At 37.2% G+C, this 19,715-nt stretch overlaps 1 protein-coding gene across 4 annotated transcripts in view; it reads left to right on the top strand.

The window, feature by feature from the left end:
* LOC149080452 (receptor expression-enhancing protein 1-like) overlaps window positions 1–19,715 on the top strand; it is a 239,189-nt gene that overhangs the window by 202,017 nt on the left and 17,457 nt on the right. For all 4 annotated transcript variants that reach the window (XR_016193584.1, XM_089239565.1, XM_089239567.1 and 1 more), the window contains one exon: window positions 15,258–15,372. Coding sequence is in view for 3 of the 4 variants with exons in the window: in XM_089239565.1 (XP_089095691.1) it covers window positions 15,258–15,372 (115 nt within the window). In the remaining variant the exon portion in view is untranslated. The remainder of the gene's footprint in view (window positions 1–15,257; window positions 15,373–19,715) is intronic.

Here is a 19,715-nt window from a genome sequence, read left to right as displayed (position 1 = left end):
CTCTCTTTCTCTTGGACGTAATTTTCATAGTTCCTAGCCATGACCTTGTGCCGCTGCGGTGGTTGAGTGGTCATAATGACGGACTCGCGTTGCGAAGATCCGGGTTCGAACCCCACCGTCACCGCAGTGGTAGTCGGCTGAAGTTGGTTTCCTGTGGTTCCCAACTTCGAGTCACAAATGTGAGCCGATCTCCCCATTAAAAAGTCTCGCCACAGAGAGCAACCGGCCTACAACGATTAATTATTCAATCATTACACTTCACTCATAGTTAGAAAAAACTGGTGGAAGATGGCAGCACTACACATAACAAGCATTACACAGAAACAAACTTCACATCAGGTTTCGCTACACGCACATTCCCGCATGTACCAATTCGTTAGAGGTTCCGCAAAGGAATATGGACGAGGTACATGTCTGGGTTTAGTAGTAGCCATGACCTTGTATTGTTCTTTAGTGGTTTGACTAGGTATTGATCTATATTGATGCCAAGCACGCAATTTCCTATTGTTTAGCATTCGTAACACCTTATCTTTTTTTCTAAATCTCATTTGACGGGGAACATGTTCACGAGACCGCAGAAATAGAGCTGGCAAAGCATCCACAGCTGAGATAGTTCCAGGCAGTACTTGGTTCTGCAAATCTTTTACAATACCTGATAATCGTGGATAATCTGCACTGTAATAGTTTAGTGTTGATTGGCTGTCTAATCCTGTTGTAATGTGCAATGAGAAGTGTATCGGCAAGTGCGGTGGATTATCACTGTTGCAGAAGGATGGAAGTGCATATACGTCATAGACCACTGAAGGATCGGTAGCAAACAGAAGATCTAAGAAGTTTTCCCCCTTTGTGGGAAAATCGACCAACTGAACAAGGCCTAGTTCTGTTGATATTGACATGAACTGTGACTCCAATTCAGATGAGAATCTCCCATTTATCCAATCGATTTCCCACATGTTGAAGTCCCCGACCAAAATCACCGGAACGCATGCAGAGCAGTAATGCCTTAGTTCTTACCAATGATCTAAATTACATGCTTTATTTGGTGGAAAGTACGCTGTCATAAGCCTGCACTTCCTATTTCCATTTTTTATATCCATCGATATTATCTCTACATCTTGATTTCCATTATGCACGTTCACCAGCTTAGGTTTCAGGCTGCTTCGAATAATAATGCATACACCTCCTCCCGCAGTAGTTTCTCTGTCGTATCGGAAAATATCGTATCCTGGTAGACATATCAAGGAAGACGAAACTGACTGATGTAACCAAGTCTCTGCTATACACAGAATGTCGACCTCGTATGACTGAATGCAGCAACGCGAATTGTCAATTCGTTGTCTGCCTTAACTCAGGATATTTCGAACCAGGCATGTAACACCATTAAGGGATGTTACCAATTGGGGACTCTGTCGCTTCTTAAAATTGTTAAATTGCAAGTATAGTTTGAAAAACTGACTTGTGCAAGTTTGCAACTCTGTAAGACAAAATTAAGGATGCCCATATCGTGCAATAATTTCAGAATAAAACGTTTTCGCCAACGTTTCAGATTTCATATCTGGCAGTGCTATGGCTTCAATAAATTTTGAAAAATTATCCATCATAACCAAAACATTTATTACCCGACATGGTTACGTTGAATGGTCCTATAATATCTACCGAAACTAGTTCAGCTGTTCGGTTGGAATAAAGTTTCGTTGTAATGGTGCTTTCTTATTCGGATTATGACTTCGCCTTTCTAAACAAATGCGACAAGTATTTACATGAATTTGATGATCTCTATAATAACCTGGCCAAAAATAATGATTACGCAGTCTTTCAAATGTTTTGTCAAAACCCACGTGACTGCTCAGATTATCATGAATTTCCTCCAATATTTCTTTTCATATTGATGTCGGTATTACAATTTGTAGCAATTTTTGTACAATTTTTTTAGCTAAATCAACACTTTTTAGCCAAAATGTGAAATTTTTTATGTCTTGTATAAATATGATAATGGGTTGAATAAAATAGGAAAGTGAATAAAAATTGGAAAGAAAAATTTCTACGTAAAAATTAGTGGCTGCAGACTACATTGAAATATTAATACTGTACCGAAACCATCAGCAGTTTTGAAATCAGCCACCCTAATATACCCTAAAACCATTAACATTCCCTTGGAAACATTAAAATATTTTATTTTCAAACCTAAAATTTTGATATTTTAATCACAACGTTTAATTTCCAAATGTTTAGTTTTATGGTAGTTATTAGAGCCAGTATTATTCGAAAAAACAACTTTGAAGAATAATTTCATCACTCTCAAAATTTTTTAAGGTCAGTTTGGTAAGAGGAAGTTTCTTTCTCTTAAACCGAACAAAACTTTGATCTATTGCTATGGCCAATTTAGTGCCGAGTGAGTTCTGCCGGGAATGTGAGTGTGACACACTGACAAACTGATTGAGTATCTAGCGTTGTTTCTGACGTTTCAATGCTGTCATCTATACTTCAAATTGTGAGTGAAGTGTAATGATTGAATATTTGTACCGTTTTAGGTCTGTTGCTATCTTTTGCGAGACTTTTTAATGGGAGATCGGTTCGCATTAGGGGCGCGGTAGCCCAGGTCGATAAGATACTGGCCTAAAGTACCAAAGGATGTTTAGAGGTGTCGCGAGTTCGATACCCGGTTTGTCTTTGTCAGAAAACTTTCATGACACAGGGGTACAACAGAAACGGCGACATGACCGCAGAAAAAGTTGCTACCGCAGGAAGTCCCCCATTGAGGGGTTAGCGTACCAACCTCTCGATGAGTATAATAAACAAGCCTGTTGTTCGGAATCGGCAATAAATTGTAGGTCCTGGTCTAATGAGCCGTCGTGTGCAGAAAATGACTGTGGTGCGACAAAAATGATCAATGCTCGGCTCACATTTGCACCTAGAAGTTGGAAAGCACCGAAAACTAACTACAGCCGACCACCACTTTGGCGATGGTGGGGTTTGAACCCGGGAGCTCGTGATGCAAGTCCGTCACTATGATCACTCAACCACCACCAAGGAAGATTGCATCTTACATTAGTAAGTGCTCAAAATGTGCTCCGTCCATTGAGATACATGAAGAAGCGTGGCGTGGGATGGAGAGCTGAACCCGCTCCAGCATCCCGCCTCCGGTGTCACTGCCGCATGCAAGGCGGCTACAAGGTCTTCTTGCGAGTCTTGCCTATACACATGCTCTTCAAAATGGCCCCATAAAAAAAAATCTAAAGGGTTTAGGTCGGGATCTATAGCATGCCACTGTATTGGGCCACCGCGGCCAATCCACCGATTTGGGTATTTTTGATTTAACCACTCGCGGACATTCGATGCATAATGGGCCGGTGCCTCATCATGAAGCAGCCAGAGATTTCGCAAGATAGCCAAGGAAGTCTGGGAGGCAATCTCTCAAGAAAACGAGGTAGTTTTCAGCAACCAGATGTGGAAGCAGATATGGTCCCAGAAGATTGTTTATAATGCCGCACCAAACATTAATTCCCAGCGAACCTGATGAGCATTTGGATGTGTTGCATGGGGATTTGAAAAATCCCAGATATTGCTGTTAAAGAGACCTTCACGAGTAAATAAATGTTGTTTCGTCAGTCCATGGAATCCTATTTAGGAAAGTACTGTCATTGGAATGCTGTTGAAGCAGCCATTGAAAAATTCTTTCTTTTGCGGATAATCTTCTGATGAAAGTGCTTACACCCGTGTGTAATGATACGGATGCAAAAACTCATCGTGCAAAACGTTTAAGACCGTTACGTGACTTGAATTTAATTCTCATGCGATCGCTCGATTGTTGGTCGTTGGATCCGATTCAACCAACGACAACACATTATCTTTGAAAGCTGGTGTTCTCTCTTTTTTTTTCTCTCACGGTCACTTCTTTTATACGGACGAATATCTTTTTGTCCCTCCGATGACAGCAAAGAGGGGTGTTTTATGTACCCTGTTTGCGTTCGCAGCACTCAGAAATTTTAAATATCTTGAGGCATCTCAGTCAATCTCGAGGAGGCATTTTGACGCTTCCCCCCACCAACAATAAAATGATCTTCACCCCTAGTTACAGTCCGTCCGTGGCATCTAGTGGTGTGTTTACTGATGGGGGGGGCCACTCAGCGGGCTATGAGCAGGGCCATGAACTCCCACATACTGGAGAAGGGCTTCTAGCCTGGGATCTTTGGCGGGTCCCTAAAGCCAGACTTTACACAGATAATGGATTCATAGCATGAAAAACTAAAAATGATGGTAATTCCTAGGCTCGAAACTAGACTGAGGCAACCGGCATAATGCTCCAGGAACCTGAACCAAATGGGTGGCACCAACAAAAACAAAATTTACATTTATTTTGCACATTTTTTAAAATCCTTGACAGTTTCTTATTCTGCAAAATGAGAAGAGAATATGGGAACGAATTCCCCTCCTTTTTTGAATATTACCCTTCCAAGGGAGGCCCCCTATGAAAAACTATGTACCAGGGCCCTGAGAAGGCTTGCTAAAACAGTGGCCCCCAAGGCTGGAGCCCAGTATAATGAGGGCGGAAATTTTTGGGAGAAAGAAAGAGGGAAGACAAAAAAAAAATCAGTTTCCAAAGAAGGACGGGGAGTGTATGCGTGTCGCTTTATGTGGGGAATATGTCACCTGAAGGCATCCGTCCACATGGGGACCCCCTGCTGTCTCCCGCAGAAGAGAAAAGAAACTACATTCTTTTTACAAGATTCATCGAAAGACTGGTTATTTGTGGAGATGAAGATTACAAGGAAGAAAATTCATCACTGCCCCCACGGGGACTCGAACCCCGGTAACAAGGTTGAAATATATATACGCTCCAACCGGTTCAACATATATATACGCTCCAAGGTTGAAATATTCTATCTGCTTCCTTAGCTTAGATGGTAGAGCACTTGTCCGGCAAGCGAGAGACCGGGGTTCGAGTCCCCGTAGGGGCAGTGATGAATTTTCTTCCTTGTAATCTTCATCTCCACAAATAACCAGTCTTTCGATGAATATTGTATTGACAAGTGGAGAGGACGTTTCTATATGTACATTCTTTTTGACGCCTCTGGTCAGGGCTTTGGTAAAAGCTTTTGTGCTTAATGGATGGCCATCAGTGAAACAGGGACGCCGACAGAAGCAGTTTCATAGGTGATCCTAATTGGAATATAAAGAAATTACAGTGGTAAAGAAATCTGCTATAGACGGGGAGAATAGTTTTGTTTGGAGCCAATTGAAGTAAAATCCTTGTTTTACCCTGAAAATAAACCCCAAAAATGTTGAGATAGGCAGTTCCACAGTATTTTATGGTTTGTGTGGACCACATTCAGTTGTGCATGTACAGTATAACCTTCTGTTAGTAGAACATGTTGTATTACAAGAAAAAATGAAAAAACTCAAGTTCCTCGTGATTTTGCACAGTTTTCTGACAGAAAAAGTAAGCAATATTAAATATTACACATTTTTGATAAATTCATACATTTTAAGCATTTTCTTCAATGGTAATTTATTCAGAATCTTCAAAAACAATCGAGATACAGTATTTTGCAGCCCTCTAATACTTATAATCAATAAAGCATAGTAAAAGAATTTTTTTTCTGTTAGACATATCAATAAATCAATAAAACTTACCACAATCATATTTAAAATTTATTTAAGAAAAACTTAAACTCCATTTAGCTTGCGTACTTGGGAGAGTAACAATATTTAAATCGAGTTTTTTTATTAAGAAATTTGTGCAACTAAAAAAAAATTTTTTTTTTTTCTAGTTTAAAACCTGATATATATGACTCAATATATGAGTGTAAAATAAATCTTAAATAAGTGAAATGTCATTTGATTTTGAGGGAAATATACACTGTATCATAAAACATAAATAAATACAGGGCTTGACAGAAATTAGAGAGGAATTTAAGCCAAATTCCGCAGGAGCCAAGCATGGTTCTTTCATGAGAAAAGTGTCTTAAATAATCTTTTTTCAACCATTCTGGGAATTGATGATCCCTTTCCAGGGCCGCAACTAGATACTTTGTCACTTGGGGCAAGCCAGAATTTTGGCGCCCCTTAGTAGAAGAAGCAGTTAAAGGGTGAATTCGACTCCCATTCTGGTCCAGCGTCCGGAGCACCAGACCCCCCTGCTCTCTCTAGTTGCGGCTCTGCTCCTTTCCATGTTAGCAGACATGGAATCATAACATTTTGAGCCATCCCTAGATTCTGATTTAGCAATCACATTTACAAAATTTTAGGCGCCAATACAGATTTTCCAGTCGCCATGGTGACCTGGCACCTGGGATTTGTCCAACCCTGGAATAAACCCTTTTGGCAGTTAAGCTAGCAGGATTTTAAGAAACTGACATTATAGGTGTGTTGATGGTAAGAGTGGTCGAGGTTATACCAAGGTCTTACTGTATATCACTCATTTCCAGAGGGTGAGCCACATGGCTCTCCCATGAATTCAGGTCCCACAGTGCTCGTGGCTGGAGTCTCAAAATGTTTTCCGATTTTTACCATATAAATTCGCAATAGATGGGGGGGGGGGAGAATTGGGAAAATACTGTCCTGGTATTCACAAAACATCTCAATCCAGAAGCCTTGTTCGATGGCGTAGGGGCCCATTGCTGAGAGATACTTTGCAGTAAATTACATTGAATGTACACTATACTGTACTGCATTTTTATAGGGCTGTGATTCCCAATCTGTTTGTTGCAGCATTTTTTGGGTGCTGCGAACAGGGTCATAACTAAGAGTGTAGATAATTGCTGTCATGTGGGGGGGGGGGGCTGAAACAAAAGTAGTTTTATATCACCTCCACAGTGATCACCTCCAAAGTCTATAACTTTGAAAGATAGTTTTTGTTTCCCCTAAAATTTGCCATCCTCTCAAAATTGCTGCCCAGGGCCAAAAGTTTTTGTGAAAACATCACAGCGTTTTACACGCCGCACGTTATTTTTCTGCAATGACTGATGAAATACTGATATTCAAATAAAACTTAAATTTCTTTCAAATTAATTTCCCTGGACCAACAGAGCCATTTGAAGCGCCTCCTCCCCCCCCCCCCCAATAATTTCTGAAAAAAAAATGCAATGCACCCTCTCTCCTGCGTACACGCTTGAGTCTCGAATGTATGGGACGACCAGCAACTTTCAGCCCCCAATGTTTTCTTCATGTGGGCGCCTCTGTGCTTGCCCCCCCCCAACATTGGTGGGGCTGACAAGGCTCCATCCCAGGGGTCTGGGATGATTCTTGTCATTTTTTTCATTTTTCATTCTGTAAATTTACTATGTAGAGGCCCGTGAAAGATTCCAGCCTAGGCGCCCTGCTACAGGATGTGAGGGCCATGCCACGGCGTATTGCAATTAAGTTCTTTAGGGGGGCAATACATCCAAATGAATTTTATCTATCAATTAATCAATTAAATTATTTTGCTGTGAATAAATACACAAAAGCGCATTTTTTTGGTGGTATGTACTAACACAGCTGATTCAGAAAAGATGCCAACAGCAACAAAAATTTCAGGGCATGTGATGATAATGTTGCCTCTCGATATAATCCTTCTACAACTATATTTTTTCTTGGTCCGCAATCGTTATATCGAGGTTTCACTGCATTTCATTTAGCTATTGTTTATTTGTCTCAGTGTTATTAGTCATTTAGTATTTTGTCAAAAATGTTTTGGCCCGAACTCTATAAGTAAAATCTGGCTCTCGGAGTGTACTTGTTTTGGTTTCAATCATTATTGGCCTATTTTTTAACCTTTTGTTTCCTCCTGCATCATCTGGAAGCCTCCTTCCCCAAGGGTCACGTTCAAATAAAAGAAGAGATGCTTCTGAGTTTTCTGACAGAGAGAACAAGAAATGACCAAAGCACCTCCACCCCATATCGTCTTCAGATATCATCCATAGATGCATGCCTTCGGGCAGCTAAGATTGGTACAGAGGGAGAATGATAATTGGAGATCGAGTGTCGTTGACCGTGAGAAAAATACTACAAATTGTTACAAAAAAGAAAGCCAGGGACAAGTCGATTGCGATTTTAAAAAAGTATTAAAATAAAATTTCAAGCAGATCTTTTTACTAAACTTTTTTGGGAAAATTTTTTTAATCATAAAAATTGTTTTTTGAGCCAAATATGAAAACTTATCCACATGAATTTTTTTTTGGGGCGGGGGCTGAGCCGGTCCTTCAAAATTATTGGAGGGGCTTGGGCACGTGGGCCGGATACAAGTTTACGCCTATGGGGGTGAATGGGTGGTGGCTTTTACCATTGGCAAAAAGTGTGGAAAAGTAATCAAAAAAACATGCAAATTAAAATAAATATAGGGATTTAAAATACTTTTTCTTAATTACTTAAAAAAATTTCCTTCACTTTTCCGTTGTACAACATGATGTATAATTTATGTATGCGTGTAAGCGCAGAAAAGAGATGCACGAGGCATTTTTGTCTCAATTTTCATGGTGCATGCAATCAGTGTTTGATCTCATTTATCGAATCATCATTTCTTTCATACACAAGAATCATCATTGAGATTTGTCTTCTGTAAATATAGAATGCTGAAATGATTATTCACATGCGTTCTGGAAGTAGTAGCGGAGAGGTTTCCTGGTGTTTTCGACGATAACTTCATGGTGATAATTAAAATGTTGTGTACCTTTTCTCTTTATTTGAAGTCATTTATGAATTTTTTTTTCTTAAATTCTTCCTCACACTGCCAGAAGTCGGGAAAAATTTAAAAACAAACATCGAACCATTTTTCCTTCCTCTTTGAATCTCAATATACAGCATCTCAATTTACTAGGATGTTTTTTTAAAATACATGTTTCTGTGTCTGTGTATTTGTTTATGTATGTTGAGCTTTGAGTTTTAATTTTGGTAATAGCGCTGGAATAAACGATTCTGTAGTCTGATTTTTTTTGCGGTATAAACTTCAGGTAACAAAGCTGTCATTATTGCATTTATTATTATTTTTTATTCTATTTTACAAGTTTTATTTTCTCAGAGACTTTTTTTTTTTTTACTTTTTAAGTACATTGACGAGACTATTCATTGATGTTTTTTAACCCTTTTACACGGCATAATAGCAATAAGCTTTCTTATGATTTTCAGCAGTAAATGAGTATAAAGTAATGAAAAAGCAATAGATATAGAGCAGCTTTTTACAAGTATGCATCGCTGCTTCTAGAAGCATCGCCAACCTTTATGTGGGGTGTCGCTGCGAGCTTGCGATATTGATTTGTGCACCTATTTATGCTTTGAAGTTCTTTTATACGGGAAAATAGCTATTAACCTATCCTGAAGAGCCTCTGACGAATCATGAATTAGGCAAGGGACAAAACTTTGTGAACCATTGGTATAGGGAAAGTGTTCCACTGTGAGAGAGGGATTAACTTCACAAAATATTTGGGCTTGCCAATGCCACTCAAAGGGTTGAGATCTGTTTGTAATCAGCAATGAAACGTACTGTCTCACGTCTATTGCTGTGACTACCGTTGTGGTATTCAGATTCTATGATGCTCATTTTATTCTCATGCTTAATGAATGTACAGGGTATATGGGAAAGTCCCTTGGACCTGAAATGACTTGCAAACAAAAAGAGCTACAGCTATGCAGCACCTCACATGGAAAGCGTCCCAAGGATATGTCATCAAAAATTTTAATTTAAAAAAAAACGCTTTCAATGCAATATTTGAGCTATGTTCAAATGGTGATTGGTATTGCTTTAGCAACACGAGCAGATACGTTCCCGGGTTCCTGGAGCATACTTTCTTTCGCTACTTCCCCTAACATAAACTGCAATGTATTTAATTCATAAGAATTGCCCGTTGCTTGGTTCTCTATGATTGTCCTCTCGACAAACAATTTGGATTAGTCTGTATAATACATGTACGTACATAAGTGATCTTCAAAATTGATAAAGATTAGATTATTTGATCATTTTTGTCTTACCACGGTCATTTTCTGCACACAAGGACTAATTAGACCGGGACCTACAATTTATTGCCGATTTCGAACGGCAGGCTTGTTTTTTTTTTATACTCATCGACGGGTCAGTGCGCTAACCCCTCGATGGGGGGGACTCCCTGTGGTAGCAATTTTTTGCTGCGGTCAAGTTGCCGTTTTTTCTTCTACCCCTGTATCAGGAAAGTTTTCTGACAAGGACAAACCAGGTATCGAACTCACGACACCTCTAAACATCCTTTGGTACTTTAGGCGAGTATCTTATCGACCGGGCTACCGCGCCCCTAAGGATGAGATCAAATGATACATCAATAAGTTTGCATCCATTTGGGTTGATGCTTTTTTAACTAGGCTTATTTATAACCCCCATGTAACACATGAGCACACTAGTTTGAAACCAGCTTAAAGAATATCTAGTCAGTCATTATATGATTAAATCAAACCTCATAAATGACTTCATCTGGAGGTATTGCATCAAAACATCGCCATGAAAAAAAACACAGGTGATCTAAAATTCACTCTATTTTTCTATTTGTATTTAGCAGATTATGCCAAGGGTTCTCAAAAAATTTTTACCCTTGGCACCCCTCCCACAATCAACACTTCTTTATGGTTCCCCAGAGCAGTTTAACAAAGTCTCCTCGAAAAACTTTTGTCAGGGTGCCATGGCGCACAGTTTGAGAACCCATGGATTATGCATTAAGAAACATCAGATTTTCTTTGCGCTGATTATATACTGTACTTCTGTGTCTTACTTCCTGATCTTTTCCTGAGATGTTGGAACAGAAATAAAGGTACTTAAATTATATGTCATCCAGAGCCGTACGCATGGGGGGGGGGGTATAGAGGGTTTGTGCCTCCTGCTGAAGCCAACCAAAAAATTATTTAATTTATTATTAAAATATTTAAAGTATCAAAAGAAAATTTCTTTGTTATTTTAATCAATTTCTATTAAGTTAAATGTTTTTTGAAGGCTGGTAACTCAAAATTTCTTGGAAGGAATTTCTTGTCTTCCCCACCCCACAGGTGGATCCTGTATACGTCCTTGATGCTGTCGACCATTTTCGGGTTGGCGTAGATTCAGCAGAACTGAATCATCTGTGAAAATAAACAATATGAAGAAGCCACAACTGTGAATGATAAACAGCAAGACAATTTTGACAGGATAGAAAAAATCATATGTGATTTCAAACTGGAAGTAAAGGAAACCATCCAACATGTCACAGAAAAAATTATACATAAACAAGAAGCAATGGAAAATGAAGTGAAGGAGGTTATAAAGTCTATAGATTACAACTCAAAATGCATGGAAGATTTTTCAAAGCAGGTAGAAAACTTGAAAGAAATGGTTCAACAAATGAGCAGAGAAAATCAAGAACTCAAGATGGAAAATAAAAACATGAAAGCAGAAATAGGAAATTTCATATGAATGAGTTGGAAACCAAAATGAGACGAAATAACATTGAGATAAATGGAATACCAGAAAACCCAAATGATAACATACAAGAAATAATTCAAGCAGTAAAAACACAACTAGAAATACCTGAAAAAAACTAAAATTGAAAGTGCTCACAGAGTCCCAACAAGAAATGACAATATACCCAAACCAACCATAGTAAGATTCAATAGTAAAACATCAAAAAACATCTGGATACAAAAGGCTAAGCGACAGAATACCCTTACAGCAGATAAAATAAACCCGATCTTTCAAGATGTCAGAATATACGTGAACGAACATCTAACCATTGAAAACAAGAAGTTATTTCACCTGGCTAGACAAACGAAAAATAAACTGCACGGAAGGGAAAATATTTCTCCGGAGGGATGAAACTTCAAGAGTAATCAGGATAACAAACCAAGAACATTCGCAAAAGTTAGAATCAAGCCTCAGTACAAATGAACGCAGAGAACTTTCTTGAGATGCAGGACCAATGACGTCTGGAGGACATTAGTGAAGCAAAAAAGTTTATGAACTGCCCCAGTGAACCAAACTCAACATTGACATTTCTTACATTGAATATCCAAAGTATAAGAGCAAATTTTGACAGTCTGGTGGTATTTCTTAGAACTTTAAATGAATTAATAGATATCATATGCCTAAGTTAAATATGGATTGAAAGTGAAGAATTATTTATAATTACTATATTGACAATCTTGAAGGAATAATAGATTACTATTGCTATATAAACAGTAGAACATACAATAGAGCCGGGGGAGTAATAATGTATATAAATAAAAATATCAAATCAATACAAAAAAAAAATGTTAAATTTTTAACTGCTGAAGAATTATGTATATACCTCCCTGATTATGACATTGATTTATTACTCTTATACCGTTTGCATTCTTTTTCCATCTCACAATTTAATGATGAATTAGAACAAAATTTACAGAAATTGAAGTAAAATACTTTAACAGTGGGTGATATTAATATAAATTTACATGGAGATGATAACGAAACTTCTCAATATCTTAACATAATCGCAATAAATGGACTGGTCCCCCTTCACAAAAACATAACAAGAGAAACAAATAATAATAAAACATGTTTAGACCATGTATTCTATAGATCAAAAATAAATTCAATAGAAAAATTCACAGTATATAAAACTCAGATAACAGATCACTATCCAGTATTAGGATACATAAACTTTATACAAAAGAAAATAGAAGAAAATGAAAAAAACAAACATATAAAAATAATAAATTATGATAAATTTGAAAAATTCATTGGAAATATAAATTTTGTTAGTGTCCTAGAAGAAAGATGTATACAAAATAAATACAAATGGTTCGTGAATATCATACAATCAAACTCTAATCTATGGACGAAGCAAGTCAAGATGAAACCCAAAAAAAGTAAAAAAAACTGGATCACAAAAGAAATAATAAATAAAATAAATCATAAGGAAAAATTGTACAAAAAGTACTCAGCTATTATGTCATACGAGCAAGAGTACAAAGAATACAATGAGGAACTGAAAAAGTATATTAGAAAAATAAAACAGGAATATATCAGAGCTACTTTTACGAAATGCAAGAATAACAAAAAAATGCAATGGAAATGTATAAATCAGAATATACTTAATAAAAGTGCAAAGCAAAATGTACTCTCTATCTGTGATAACCATAACGATTTAGCGAAGAAATTTAACGAAGACTTTGTTACAAGAAACTTGGAAGAAATAGAATTAAACACAGTCTGTAATTGTGAAGATGACCAAACAATGACTAATTCTAACAATTCTATGTACTACTTCGAAATTAACGATTATGACATTGATAAGATTATGTCTGAATTGAAGACTAATAAAGCAAGTGGATATGACCAAATAACCCCTAAGATGATGAAAATAATTGCCCATTATCACGTGGATGTAATAAAAAACCTAATTAACTCATCTATAATGGAAGGAGTCTTTTATAGTGATTTAAAGTATGGTATAGTACACCCCATTTATAAATCAGGAGAGAGAAAACTCTAACTTACTAAACTATAGACCCATATCAATTCTTCCAATATTTTCAAAAGTAATAGAAAAGTGCATAAAAAAACAGCTCGTAGATTTTCTTAATTATCAGCATTATTTAGCTCCTAACCAATATGGGTTTCAGAAAAGTAAGAATACAGAAATGGCCATCTTAGAGCTGTGCAATTACTTAAATACCTGGTTCAACTGCAATAAATTTTCTATAACGATATTTCTGGATTTAAAAAGAGCTTTTGACTATGTACACTGCTGGCCACCCAAATTGCAACACCAAGAAAGACAAGAGATATCGCAACAATATTTATTTTGTAGATAACATGTTGACCAAGCATCAAATGATTAAATTTATAGACTTCTGTGAAGTGTGGTTCCTGCCAAAATCAGTAGCCAGAGTAGCCGCCATTGTTGGAGATCACCGCTGCCACACGCCTCGGCATTGATTCAAAGAGACTTTGGATGTGTTCTTGGGGTACAGCAGACCAAGCAGCTTCCACGCGTTGCCAAAGTTGATCTGGTGTGGCAGCTGGGGATGTAATCTGGGTCAATCGTTGAGCAACCATGGACCACATGTTTTCTATCGGCGAAAGATCCGGAGAGCGAGCTGGCCAGGGAAGCAATTCAATCTGGCGATTGACGAAGAACCTTTGGACAATGCGTGCCACGTGTGGTCGCTCATTATCCTGTTGAAATATGGCTGTGGGCAAGCCCTGAAGGTAAGGAAGTACAACTGGCTCCAACACCTCTGAGATGTAGCGCTGGCTTTTTAAAGTACCGGCAATGCATACTAGAGGAGTGCGAGAGTGATGTCCAATACCGCCCCATACCATAATACCCGGTGCAGGACCAGTGTGGCGGTGCATAACGCAGCTGTTCAGCATCCTCTCTCCACGGTGTCTCCAGACTCGAATCCGACCATCGTGGTGTTGCAGACAGAAGCGTGACTCGTCAGTAAAGACAATTTCATTCCATTGTGCATATCAAACAGATATACAAAAACTAGATAATATATATAACAAGATAAGATCCCAAATAACAAGCACCACAATAAACACCAACAAAACAGAATGCCATAAGCTAACTATAGGACAAAACTATGTTTATAGACTAATAAAATTTTCATTCTCAAACAATAATTGGTTAGAAATGAAACAAAATAGAACATCCTCTAGATTAAATAACATATATGAAGTGCAGAAAACAAATAAAACATTATTTCAAAAGAGTTATAGATACACTGCTCCAAAAATAATGAATCTATACCATACAATCAATCATACAAATAATGACGTGAGATCTAATAATAATATATTCACATTTTCTATGAATACCAGTCTAGAATCTATATTACAACAATAATACAACTACATGATACAATCCATCTGTATGTAAAATTTCTTTGTTACATAAATACAAAAAAAAAAAAGCTTTATATTGAAGAATTATAAACCGACCTAAACCATAACAGGCTGTTGCTAAGAAAAATAATCCGCGGAGAAACCCTTGTAGACCTACTGGAAGGACAGACATGTCCCTTGAGATCAAAAGTGTATGTTGAATGTGTTTATGTATATGTTTGTATGTTATAATAAAAAATAAAAAAAACTTTCAGAAATGCCATTTTAAATGTATGGTACACTTAATTTCCTTGCACATAGCCAAGTTTAGGTTCACTTGTATTCAAAGCCAATAGTTAGCCTCCCTCCTTGTTTAATTGTTTTTTCAACTGATGTTATATATTGTTGCCTGCTATCCCAAATAAAGTAATAAAAATTATAATTTATATAGCAAGAGATTGTTTTTTTTTTTCAGATGGTAAGGACTGTTCCTCCAGTGACCAACTTCTGTCTCTGCATCACCGTTCGATGTCAGAAGATATTTTGGTAGATAGAGGTAGAAATGATGCTGAAAAAAAAGGCACTGGAAGGTAAATGGGTTCCTTTACATAATTGGTTGAAATATTATTGTTATTATATTATTGCAAAATTGACTTTGATTTTTATTTTTTTGTATGATTCACAGAAATTGTTAGTTTTTTTTTCAAACATTGTCAAAAAAAACAACAAAATATTACTCGCCAAAACGAAGTTATCAGATCGCTACATAGCAATACTGAACCTGCTACAGTTATGGTTCAAACATTTATGCAAATGATTGAAGACGGGGGGGATGTGATTAGATAATTGAACCTAAAGCATGATTTTCTCTCACCGATTAATGTAGAAAATTTCATAATTTTTGTTGACTTACTATTTGTATTCTTAATGAATTTATTTTTCTTCAATTGCTTTCTCCTAATATGGTTAATGTGTTGAATGAAATTATTTTTATATATAATATAAATAGTAAAAAAATTTTGGGAAAATTTGAGGTCATAGTTATGAATGTAAAATGTCTGCCAATAATAATATGACATCCTCTTACATGAATGGAGGCTGCTCTGGCAATCAGCAATCATGCAATTAATCAAATGCTCCATGAGGGGAGGAAGGCATTAATTGTCATTATTTTATTGCACCTTCTAGGTCAGGGTTTTTCAACGTGAAAGCTCGTGCGGAACCCTTCATGATTACAAGACTATTCCGCAGAACCCTTAACAAATTTTGAACATTTCTTCAACATACAAGGTGTTCCAAAAGTCCCCTTGTTCGCTCTGTGGAACAAGAATCCTCACTTGTGGCAGATGAAATGTCATAAAAATATATTTCTGAGTTACACATGGTGTGACTATATCGTCTATATTTTACGGGACAGAATTATTTTTTCATAATATTTGGCTATTTCACCCTTTTAACAAAAATATTGATTTTGTCAAGCTTGCTGAAAAAGATTGGCGGTGCCCCTGAGAGCCGCGACTCATGGTTTGAGAAACACTGATGAAGTATTTTGATTCTTTTCTTTTAGACAATTTTTAAAGTGCTAGCTAGACTCGATGCATATTATATGGTTTGCTTAGATATGGAAAACAAAACAAAAAATATATTTTTTAATGAAAAATTTTTTTTTTCTATCAAATTTTCCGGAGAACAATATAAGATTGCTCAAGATTTAAGCAATGTTGATGTGATGCAAATTACAGGTATTTAAGTATATAATTTATAGTGTAATTTTGAAAATTTTTGAATTTTTGTGGGTACTTTTTCTCAAGAATGATTATTATATAACAAAAAAAATGTAATTGAAACCATCAAATTTTTGTGATATTTTCTTTGAGGTCTATTTGGGAGGACATTTTCAGATTTTTAAGATTTCCGCCTTTATGACACATTTTGACGTGGTTTCTTGAACGTCGTATAAACACCGTACCATTTTGTGGTAAAGAATTTATATAGACCGGGAAAAATAACCTCAGGGACAATAGAGATGGATGATGATTTTTTGCTCGGCTAAGATACATGAAATCAATAGGCTTTATGGATATTATGCCGTGGTGAACAGGGGGGAAAAAAATGTTTCTTTGCATCGGGAATCGAACCCAGCACCTCTTGCATACTGGGCAAGCACACTGACCATTATACCATTATTACATTTTAAGGAAAAAAAAGGATTGTCTCCTTATGGTATAAGGGTCAGTGTGCTTGCCCGGTATGCAAGAGGTTTCTGGGTTTGATTCCCAGTGGATAGAAATGATTTTTTTTTCCTGTTCACCTCAGCATAATATCCAGAAAGCGTATTGATTTCATGTATCTTAGCCAAACAAAAAATCCTCATCCATTTCTACTGGCGCCACCTGGAGGGCATTAGCTGAAGTTAAAAATAGACTGCAATGTGTCTACTCAGCAAGTTGCACTACTGGTGTTTTAAGGAAAAAAGGATTGTCTCTGTATGTTATAATGGTCAGTGGGCTTCCCTGGTATGCAAGAGGTCCTGGGGTTGTATTCACGGTGGAGAGAAATGACACTTTTTTTTTGTGTTCTCCTCTGCATAATATCCAGAAAGCTTATTGATTCAGTATAACCTCAAGCAAGTTAGAAAGTAAAGCTTTTCCTTTTCTCTGTCTTACTGTTGCTATTTAGGATTTGCTATTCAGAAAAGTTATTAAAATCTGAAATCATGAAGCTCAATTGGTGATCCTAATAAGAAGAGAGATGGGGGAGGAGCACAGAATGCAAAGAAACAATTCAAAAGTTCGACATCCTTGGAGGAAGGCCCTCAAAATCCGCATATAGGTCTTGAGTTTCAGGAACACCAATTCCCAGGAAGTCTTATCTCTGTTGTCTGAAGGACTTGTGTGTGAGAATTAGTAGGAGGAAAGGAGCCAACACAAATACAGTAAAACCTCGATAAGTCGTCACCTCAAGTTATTGAAAGACTATCACGGCTTAAGCGGAGTGACGACTTACGCAGAGTGACATCAGTTTTAATGTGCAATGTTGTGAAAGTCATATAAATTTAAAGTAATATGACATTTATTAAAGTATGAATCAAAATAAAAATATTAATAAAAATTATAGATTGCGAAAGAAAAAATAATAGCAATTTTTTTTTTTTAATCTCTTATTACTTAAGTTATTGTGGTGAAATGTACTGTACACTTTGATTTATACTAGTAATTTTTAATTTACACTAACGGAGCAACTGTTAGAATAAGTAGCTTTTCTTCATAATAGAACTCTATTGCACATCAATTCTACATAGACATCAAATTTAAAATTTTTAGTATTTTAATTCTTCATCAGTAGTTCATGATGCAACTACACTGAAGAGCCAAAAAAACTGGTTCACCTGCCTAATATCATGTAGGACCCCCACGAGCCTGCAGAAGTGCCGCAACACGACGTGGCATGGACTCGACTAATGTCTGAAGTAGTGCTGGAGGTAATTGACACCATGAATCCTGCAGGGCTGTCCATAAATCCGTAGGAGTAAGAGGGGGTGGAGATCTCTTCTGAACAGCACGTTGTAAGGCATCCCAGATATGTTCAATAATGGTCATGTCTGGGGATTTAGTTTGCCAGCGGAAGTGTCTAAAGTCAGAAGAGTGTTCCTGGAGCCACTTTGTAGCAATTCTGGACGTGTGGGGTGTCACATTGTCCTGCTGAAATTGTCCAAGTCCGTCGGAATGCACAATGGACATGAATGGGTGCAGGTGATCAGACAGGATGCTTACGTACCCGTCAGAGTCGTATCTAGACGTATCAGGGGTCCCATATCACGCCAACTGCACACACCCCATACCCTCACGGAGACTCCACCAGCTTGAGTTTACCGAAATTAGCGACGAGTAAATGAGGGTTTAATAACTCTGTTGTCTATGAGAGCTGGAAGGGCCTGAAGAAAAATGACGACTTAACCGGAGTGTCGACTTATTAAGGTGACGACTTAACGAGGTTTTATTGTATTGTTTGTCTCCTACTGATCAAATTATCCCAAACATTTTTAGAGTATATGTTCTCAACACAAATCAAAATAAAAAATTTCTTCAGGTGAAACAGTAACAAGAAAATTTCTGAAGCTATCAGGGTTCCGGGATTTTGGGGTTCCGTCACATTTGATTCTTGCGAACCCCAACAATGCTCTCATGGAACCCAGTATTATTGCTCTAGCCAATCGCCTTTCCCTATCCATCTTTTTTTCAACTATTTCTGAGATATCATTTGTAGTGGAAAACCTGTCTTTTGCTTAAAGAAGGATCATGAGTCCACTCTCCTTCACAGGCCCCTTACTCACAAGTAGTGTTTGTGTAAAATAAATTATAGACCTACCATAAATATGCAGAAGAGGTTGCTAATTTTCTAAATTATTTAAAAAAAATAGTTATTTACTTTTTTGTTCATCAGGTCATCAGCGGCCAGCCACATGGATCACGTGTGCAGCAATTGTGGCCAATCTGTCCACACGTAAAAGTACTGCATATAGTGAATTAATTAACATAAATTTGTTATCGTTGTCTTGGCTGGTTCATATTTTCATGTAGAATCGAGTCTAACTTTCTTTGTGAGATTCATTGAAGGTTTTATCGAATCTCTCGTCTTTGATTGGCTATTGCATAAAATGACCTCCTGTTATATGAGGGTTCATTCCTGAAGAACATGTTTAGATTATCACTACTAAACTATACATGCACCTAGTTCACATTTCTCTGCAAAATTTCTAACAAATTGGTACATGTGGGAATGTGCATGTACCTGTTGTGAACCTAATATGATGTTTGTCACTGTGTAATGCTTGTTATGTGTTGCAACAGAAGCTTTGTATATTGTTTCTTAATCAGAAAAATCATTATTCAACGACATATCCAAAATCAGACCTGGAACATTTGGGGCCGTT

This window comes from Pholcus phalangioides, unplaced genomic scaffold (assembly GCF_987345545.1).
Source record: "Pholcus phalangioides strain wild (caught in Gottingen) unplaced genomic scaffold, Ppha-v1.0 ptg000011l_1, whole genome shotgun sequence".
Lineage (NCBI taxonomy): Eukaryota > Metazoa > Arthropoda > Arachnida > Araneae > Pholcidae > Pholcus > Pholcus phalangioides.
Note: the sequence above shows the minus strand (reverse complement) of the source record. Positions and strands in the feature narration are given on the sequence as shown.